This window comes from Carcharhinus amblyrhynchos, chromosome 9 (genome assembly GCF_965287045.1).
Source record: "Carcharhinus amblyrhynchos chromosome 9, sCarAmb.v2.hapA, whole genome shotgun sequence".
Classification (NCBI taxonomy): Eukaryota; Metazoa; Chordata; class Chondrichthyes; order Carcharhiniformes; family Carcharhinidae; genus Carcharhinus; species Carcharhinus amblyrhynchos.
The window spans coordinates 71,526,816-71,535,859 of record NC_137332.1 but is presented as its reverse complement, the minus strand read 5'-3'; the positions used below and the strand labels follow the sequence as shown (position 1 = coordinate 71,535,859).

The window sequence follows — 9,044 nt, the reverse complement described above, 5'->3', positions numbered from 1 at the left end:
CATTGGCAATAATAAACTATTCCATAATTTCTTGCAGTTGTCTTCGTTGAAGGCAAGTTGATGCTGTATATTCCAGAAGGTGGTTAAGCTGCTGGAAAAATAAAGAGGGAAGGCAGGAAAGGTGTGCTGAAGAGCTCAAGGGCCAATCCAACTACTTTCATTGAAGTAGTCATCATTCGGCCAATTAACTAGATGGCAGTTGGTTCACTGGTTACAAAGTGATTGTGGAGGAACTGCAGACCAGCTCATTTGCAAATAGTCACACAATTCATATGTAACAAAAACATTTTCCTCTTCCACCAATTCCAACTAGCATATGATCTTCATCAAGTCTGTAGCTCACCAGCAGACTCTGGTGACAGGATCTAATCTGACAGCCTTCTTTCAGAAGGGCCAATGTACAAAATGTTTCAACAGCAGACAAGCATTGCATTCAAGTTAAGTGTTTGGACAATGCTATCCATAGTGTCCAATAATTTAAGTAAAATACTATCAAGGTAATTTATTCACATATAATACAAGGCTTTTCAATACTAAGTGGTGTTTTATTTAAGCTTCAATGGGTATAGCTGTGTGAAAAGTGGCACTCCTTACAGAGTAACCTTGCTTAGTCTATGCGCTGATCTGGGTAGTGTCAAGCATGACCGGATTTGTGGCTTAACCTGTCGTCTGCAGCAGTACCGCTTTCTCAGAATAAAGTGAAATTTCACTGAAGGGTCCAGAGCATAAAACACATTGGCATTGTCTGGAATCACAAGCTCTGAAAAGCAAAGGAAATGTATAAGGTTATTTACACATGCATTTTGATAGTGCTGATTGGCTCAGTAGAAAACTAGCAGAAACCCCATTCAATTTTTTTGTTTCGTTGCTAAATTGCCAGAGGGCCAAAAAAAGGCAGGTAAAAAGGCTTTCAATTTCAAAATAATGATTCTTGCATCTTTTCTCCCCCCACAAAATACCTGGCTTGGATTAGAAAGAAGAAACCAGAATAATGTTAACTATTTGCAACCAACTCCAGCTGTGCATCTTTCAACACAATATTGCTTTCAGAGAATTGGTTGATATTAGTTGCTTTCATTAGGTCCAGGCAATTGTTACTTATTGAGGAATATAAACTCAAATTCCTCCAAGTTGGAAAGAAAGCAAAATACTGCAGATGCTGTAAATCTGAAATAGAAACACAAAATGCTGGAAAAAACTCAGCAAGTTCGGCAGAATCTGCAGAGAAAGAAAAAGAGTCAACATCAAGTCTGTATCACTTTAACTTGTTTTTCTCTCTCTACAGATGCTGCCAGACCTGCTGAGTTTTTCAAGCTCTATTTTTATTTCTCCAAGTTGGATCCAGTTGAGTGCAACTGGAGCCATTCAATAATAGGAATATGGATTTTCCAAGCTTTTTGGTGAAATATAAAGAAAATACCAATCTGCTGCCAAAAGGTGGCTACTTATCGTAAATTGAGATACAATTTTCACCTTTATCTTTTGAGATGATCTGTATGAGCTGATAATCCTCCATCAGTTCTGGTTCAAGGTTGTGCTTGGACATGGCTCTCTGGATAATCACAGATGTCCTATCTTGATTTGTCACCTAAATAGAAAAAATATTTACTTTTCTTTAGGAATAATAAAAAAAGTGCAAGCCCTTAAAAATGGCTGTTTTCGCTCAGTAGATATATAGTGGCATTGTATTAAACACTGTACAAGCTACAGAGAAATAATATCCATTTATATAACTGTAATGTCTTAGGACTGGTATTGCAAAAACTTGCCTTCAATGCACCAAAATCCATTTGCTATGAGCAGTGAGGGAACATGCTTAAATATCTGAGAGAAACAGAGCCCAGTGTTTCACCACAAGGATTCCTGGGCAACCTTACCTATATTTGTAGTTTAAAGCAAACAAATAAATTTGTCCAAAACAAAACCAATTTAAATGCTCCATTCTTTCCCCTATACCATTTGCTTACTTTTAACATTTATTGTTCATAGAGCTAAAAGCTCAATTCTCAATCTGACATATAATATTAGTTCACGTTTATATAAAAGTGATTCATAAAAATAATTGTGACATGAAGCAACATTTAGTCCCTGAATGGAGTTCAGAAACTTAATATTTGTCTCAAATTTTGAAACACTGGACTTGTGTAGGTAAACAGGATATTGAAGTGACCAAAATGTACTGCAGTGTTTTTTTTAAACAAACTCCTTTTGGTTTTTGTTCAGTCCTATGTTACATCTGGAGCTCATTTCTCCCAGCTCAAGTTTGAGCAGTCCAGCAAATGGCTGATCCCATGAGATGAAGTACACTGGCAGATCTGGGTATTTGTTTGAGAGAATTGGGAAGTTTTCCCAATTGAGAGACTGTGCATGCTTTTCTTCTTTTAAGCTGCAGTCCGTGGTTTACAAATACAATTTTTCCAACCACTCAGAAACAAAGCTCTTCGTAAATATACGGAAGAGCAACAATGTTATAGTACGAGATCCCATCAATTCGCAATTGTCAATATCCGAGAACTACAACCTTTTGTATCTTTGATCGGCATATTCAGTATTTTCAAATTTTGGACATGTTAAAAATCATGTCGTTCCAGGATGAATTGCAAGACATTCAAGGTACTGTAAATTAACAAACCTACCTCCTGATTAATGATAATATCCTCCAGCATAAGAAAGGGATGGTCTATCATTCATAAGAATGAATTTCATGCTGTCATTTGGTAACAGAACTCTTGGGAATGGTCAGCTGCCGAAGGACTAGTCCAGTTACTGGTGCAGACTTTGTCTGCAGTGATCTCACGCACCACTCTGATTAACCTGTCAGGATGCATATCAGCGAAGATGTGCTTGGTCTCCCGAGATTGCTCCATGTGTACCTTAGCTCCATCCCCATGACAAGCTATCAATCTGAGCACTGAAAAGAATTTACTTGTGCCAAGTTCAAACATGGCAATGTTATGTTATGAATTCACAAGCTGGATCTCTGCCAGTTGGCATCACATTCATAGCATTGTCAGAGTGTAATCTTGTGAAGACGCATAGAACAGAGAAACATATGTTTCACACATTCCAAGTTTCCTGTTATTCTTGGTGGGATTGGTACCTTATGATAGAAAAGTTTCTGCATACATCTTTGGCATTAGAAAAGCTCTCCCCCATTATGAAAGACTATCACGATATATTCAGAATGCTTGTATGGAAAATTGTGTGGATCTTTCTTAAAGGAAGTCAATTTTAACTAACCCAGTCTCTGTACATTGATGGCAATACTGATTACAAGTGCAATTCCAATCTATTAAATGGGGCAATTCCTTTCAGCATTCATGAGGCATGCTGCATTGCAAATTTTCAGTTTGAAACAATATTTTAATTTGTTGACTTTATTCAATCTCAAGTGAAAAATGATTTCTACAATATCTTAACCAAACTGGGTCAAGAAGACTGTCCTGAACAACAGCAGAATTGAAATAATTTCAACTTCTAATGGCTGTCTTGGCTCAGGTGCTGTTTCAGACACAAGGTGTGTCTACAACTAATATGTATAATTAATTGGTTGTACACACTGAAGTGTCTCAGTCCAGATGAAGATGATAGGCTAAATTCCTCCAATCAGATCTGGAGATTGCGTATCTGTTTGATATTGTTAATTGCCATCTTCATTATTCAGGAAAAAATGTGTCAAATGATAGGTGCATGAATCTGTTTGACTAACCTCACTAAATTATTCGAGTGACTAGAGTACTTAAAGATTTTCAAAAAGATATTTGCTAAAGTACTGCACAGTACAAGCAACATTGAAGCCACTGGGATGAAAGAAGCAGTAGCAACATGGATACAAAATTGGTTAAGAGATAAAAGCAGTGTAGTTAAACAATTATCATTGGTAATTAAACTGCACCCTTTCATCACCTCCATTTTTGCTTTGCTCTTTTCTATTCTCTATTCTTTTAAATTCCATGCAAGCCCCAAGGAATGCCTGGCAAAAATTAGTCAATTAGCCAACAGGAGGACCAGAACTACCCATAGTTAGTCATGCGGTAATCAAGTGACCTAGATTTCAATTTGTATCTCTTAACTGCATTGTTGCACAAGGGGTGAGGAAATAGTACATAATTAGTAACAGCTCATCCCTTAAATAAACATATTAAAGTACTACACCTTGTTGTGTTCTGTATAGTTCATGAGTAAGGACATTTAAAAAAAGGCTCCAAACTCAAACAAAATGCTACAACATTCTATAAGAAAGCTGAAATGGTCAGAGCGCTCAGGAATCAAAAGCTTCAGTGACATGGAAAGTAGACAGTGAAGTAGCACTGGTCACAGTCACACAAGTCATCTTGAGTATGACTGTGTGGTAACAAATGGTTCAGAGGCCAGTTTTTGCCCTCAAAAATAAATGTCCTCTTGCATTTATGTCTGTACTGGCAGAAATTAACAACCTTTATACAACATGAATAAAGAAAACAATCCACGTACTTACCAAAACGCTTTTGTATAGATTTCCATCGTCATTCTCTAGGCTGACCTGTATAATACAGCTATCTTCTTTCTGCTTGTCGAGCATGGGACCTGCATTGCCTGACTGAGTGACTGAGGCAAAACACTTGTGAACCTTGGTCGGCTTGGGTAATGGCGGTGATACTGGCGACGATGATACTGGCAGCAGCGATACTGACGATGCTGGCGGCGGCGATACTGGCGGTGGCGATACTCGGAATGTAATTCCCGAGGAGCAGGAGGTGTCCGCAGAAGACAAGGATTCGGATGACTGCAGAATTATTTTAGAAAAAAATTGCCAATGATTATATTTCAGAGAGGTCCTTCTTCCCAGTTACATTTACTTTGACACAAACTTTCTGCCATTCCCTCAGAAGTAGGGACATTGTGGACACAACAGTTTGGCCTTGAGGAATGCACAATTTCAAGGTAGTTATACTGAAATCTTTACCTTGTGATTCTTCCAAGCCAAAAATCAATGCTGATGAATGATACCATCTAATGTCTACTAGTCGCCAAGCCAACATTGGCAGTTATCATTTAGCACATATGTATAAGTGCCCGGTGGGCCATTACATTCAGGTATTTAAGCTATGCTTAAATTGTCAAATAGTCCCTTTGGGATTTTGGTTTACACAATGTTGAGCACTCCCATACTCACAGGAATGTTATCCTGCCTGCCTCACCTGGTTACTCACTTGCAGCACCCACTGACACTGATTGAAATGAAATACATCCAGTGGTGATGCTTTGTGCAGGTGAGGCAAAGTACCAGAAAAGGAGACAAGAAAACACAGGAAGATAGAAGGGAATTAAAAGCCAAATCACTTTAATGCAGATCTTGAGATGCAGAGTATTGGCAATGCAGTAGCATTATTGGAGAGATGGAATACAAGGACTGAAAAAGGAGAATCTATAAAGAGGGAGGGTATTTTAAAACTTCTGAATTACTGAAATTTCCAAAGAACAGGTCGTCAACATATTCTAAGTGACGATCCAGGTCATTGATAATCTCCCAAGAAATATCACTCGCCATTGGAGAATATGCTGCAGAATAACTAAAGGTCAAGTGCAGAAAAGAATCAAAGCAGGCAGTCAAGAGGGACTCTGATGTACAAGCAGAGCCGCATTGCTTTGTTGCTATTGGTGGAGTAGTTTGTTAGATTTTGATCCAAAGTGCTGTTTTTGTGGACCACACACATGAAGTTGTTCTGGTCACAACAGCCCGTGTGTTAAATTTACCATAAAAATCAGCCTGCACTATCAAAGATGTTTCAAACTTAAATTCATGATATTGGTTATTACTGTGACGTGGATCTGCCTCTGTACATATTTAATAAAATCTATGCAAAAGAAGCTCGTATTTCATATGAACAAAATCAGTTTGCATTCCATGCAGTTAATTATAAATTTTCTGGCATCTGATGGCTTTATAAACAACATGGGTTGAATTTTGTTGAGACTGAAGTCTCACCTGCAGATCTGAAACTTTGACCAGTGCTGTAATCTGGGGTTGCATATTGCAGGCAGAAGCCAATTATGAGGCTGTCGCTTTTAATACATTCAAATTAAGGACGACAGCTTGTTCCCAAGAGGTGTGTTAGCCCAATCAGATATTATGTGCCCATGAAGAAAGGCATGCTGCATTTGGGCAGGCAGAACCAGTGATCAGGTTAGGTGTTGGTGAGCACCCTTGTATCCCATTGATGGTCAAAGTACAAAGTACAAAGAACTCCCACAATATGTTTTGTGAGAAATGCCTCTGTCACCTTTTTCTGGGGTCCTTCTTGAGCGTAAGCGTATGAAGTGCAGGGCTCTTCGCTTTCTGAACTGCTGGAATTTGATGAAACGCTGACCGACTTGATGCTCTCTGCTGAACTCCCACTCTCGGGGGGTTTAGACTGGTCAGAGCTCTTAGTCGGAGTGCCGTTTGCATTACCATCTCCTCCTAGAAATAGGCTGCATGAAGAAAAAGGATCAGTCAGCAAAAATACTAGAAGACTATTAAAAGTCATTGCATTCTACAGAAAGAGTTTACAGCTGATTAAAGTGGCACTTGGTTACCCAACAATGGCCCAATACATGGACATATTTTGAAGTAGAGGTACATACTCTTTCCCACCCACAGTTGATTATGCAACTTATTGCAGTGGTCACTGCTGCCTCAGCACTGTTGTCACTGACAGTGGTGGCAGGGCTTACATCAGAGAATTCTGGCCTTAGTTGTCCTTTGAAACCTAGAAAAATTCTTGCAAACAGGGTTGACTTGTACGGTGAAGGTAAAAGTGAACAGTGCGGCCTCAGCAGTCGCTTTCCTTGTCGTTAACCACATGGGGTCTACTACATCATAAACCCGCACAAAATCTTCACAACACAGCCCATATTGCCTGTCTGATTTCTTGTGCAGCATTATATGTATCGGAGGGAGAAAAAATGCATTTGTAAGGTGAAAAATTGAGGCCACAAATACAAGTGTAGCAAAACAGGACTGAAAGTATAAGCGTTATGGAAAAACCATGACTTTTGAAGTCAGAAAATAGGGTTGTCTTATATGCAATATACAGCAAAGGGCTTGTTATGTCATATTTAAACAATAGATTTTGTACGGAAAGCAAAACAGACTCCAGTCACTGAAGCTGACAATTCTCAGTGTAGAATACCCAGGAATTGCCTGTCACCCTATGCTCTCCATAAGCTCTGCAAGATTGCAGTGTTATCTATATGCAAATTAGTGAATTTCATACTATTAGTCTCTGCAAAAACTCCTGAAAAGCTGACTTGTTGAATTTTTTTTTGAAGTGATAATCTCAATAATTACGGCTAAATATCCTCAGACCCCAAAAAGCTGGTTATTTTTTGCAAAACGTCTGGTTTCAGGTGGGGGTGGTGGGGGGTGGGGGTGGGGGAGGTGGGGTGAGAGAGGAGTTTGCAGTGTGGATCTGATGCGTGATTAATTCCTCACTGAGATAGAGGTAGGAAAATTGCTCCCTGAAGATCCTGGGCAGTAATTGCTTCCTGCGGAGATCTTCCCTCTTTTGCTGGAAAAATCCATGAGGTTTTTTGTTTTGTGTGTTCAGATGACACGGCAGCCTAGACTTTTCAGTGTATTATTCCAACCCTGCCATTAATCTCTTATGTGAAAATCTGGTATTAAATATTTAGTGCACAAAATTTCCCAATGTGTACTTAATAAAATTCATCTTTCAGAAAAATTAAGGGCAAAACAACACTTATTTGATAGAAACTGCACAAAAAACTTTTACAAGGATGTACACAGGAACTTGCATTTACATCCCATCTTTATGGTGGTTAAATGTTTCAAAGCACTTCATTGTAGTCGGGCAGATGGCAGATAAGATTTCTGGAGGCTCATGGTGGGCACACACAGAACAATTTAGGATGAAGGATCTAACATGCCGATGAGTCTTTTGCCAATTGTTATGTGGAGGGGAGGATGGAATTCAAAGATGATCAGAAACAATTCAGCAGAATCTCTGTACAGGTCCCCCAGAGCCAGAGAAAATTACAGAGCTAGGTATGGGCAAAGGAACAGAAGGATTCCGGGAAGTAGGATAGGGAATCAATGGAGGTTGACTCGATCGATTCCAGGGATGAGGGTCTTGTTGAATGAAGAGAGATTAAACAGTTTAGGCCTATATTCTCTGGAATTTAGAAGAATGAGGGGAGGTCAAGAGGTATACAAAATGATAAAAGGTTTGGATAAAGTAGACGTGGAAGAGGTGCTTCCTCTTGTGGGGCATTCTAGGATGAGAGGTTACAGTCTTAGGATAAGAGGTAGCAAATTTAAAACAGTTGAGGAGAAACTGTTTCTCACAAAGGGTTGTGAATCTGTGGAATTTGCTACCCCAAAGTGCAGTGAATGCTGGGACAGTGAGTAAATTTGAGGAGTTAGACAGATTTTTAATTGGCAATGGGTTGAAGGGTAATTGAACGGCGGAGCAGACTCAATGGGCCGAAGAGTCTGATTCTGCTCCGATATCTTATGAACTTATAACATGCAACTAAAGCCAACCCAATTATACAGAAAGATGATATACCAGGCAATGAATATATGTTTCTCTGCCTCGACTTCAATATTCTCTATGACCAAAACAATCACAATTTGCAATACAGACTACTGCAAGGTACAACACAGTAGTAAGGAGTGATTCTCCCTCAACCTCCACATTGTTTAGTCCTTGCCCATGTGGAGATAAATAAAAGATAGTGCTTTACTACGACAGGAACAAACTGAGAACAAAATGTCTTTGTAATCTTGATGCACACACACTTGCATGTTAATTTGTACATTTGACCTTCAAACATGAATCACCAGTGATAGAGTTGCAGATAGATTTGTTTTGCTGTTCGTTGATCCACATAACAGTAAACTTTAGAGGAAATGGAATGTAGATGATTGGATTTGCATTCAAATAATCAACTCCATTCAGTTTTTATTATGTAGGCACACAACAATGCTCAAAGCCTTTTCATTTTAATCCATTTTTGAGATTCCTCCTCAAAGTGCAAATTTGGAAAGGTCTAGCCAT

At 39.0% G+C, this 9,044-nt stretch overlaps 1 protein-coding gene across 1 annotated transcript in view; it reads right to left on the bottom strand.

Moving 5' to 3' along the window:
* Positions 1-365: 365 nt before the first annotated feature.
* rgl1 (ral guanine nucleotide dissociation stimulator-like 1) overlaps positions 366-9,044 on the bottom strand; it is a 70,973-nt gene continuing 62,294 nt past the window's right edge. Inside the window, exons 14-17 of the mRNA XM_080196768.1 lie at positions 6,264-6,453; positions 4,478-4,765; positions 1,474-1,588; positions 366-760 (exon numbers count right to left, since the gene is read on the bottom strand). Coding sequence (XP_080052894.1) covers positions 591-760; positions 1,474-1,588; positions 4,478-4,765; positions 6,264-6,453 — 763 coding nt within the window. The 3' untranslated portion in view covers positions 366-590. The remainder of the gene's footprint in view (positions 761-1,473; positions 1,589-4,477; positions 4,766-6,263; positions 6,454-9,044) is intronic.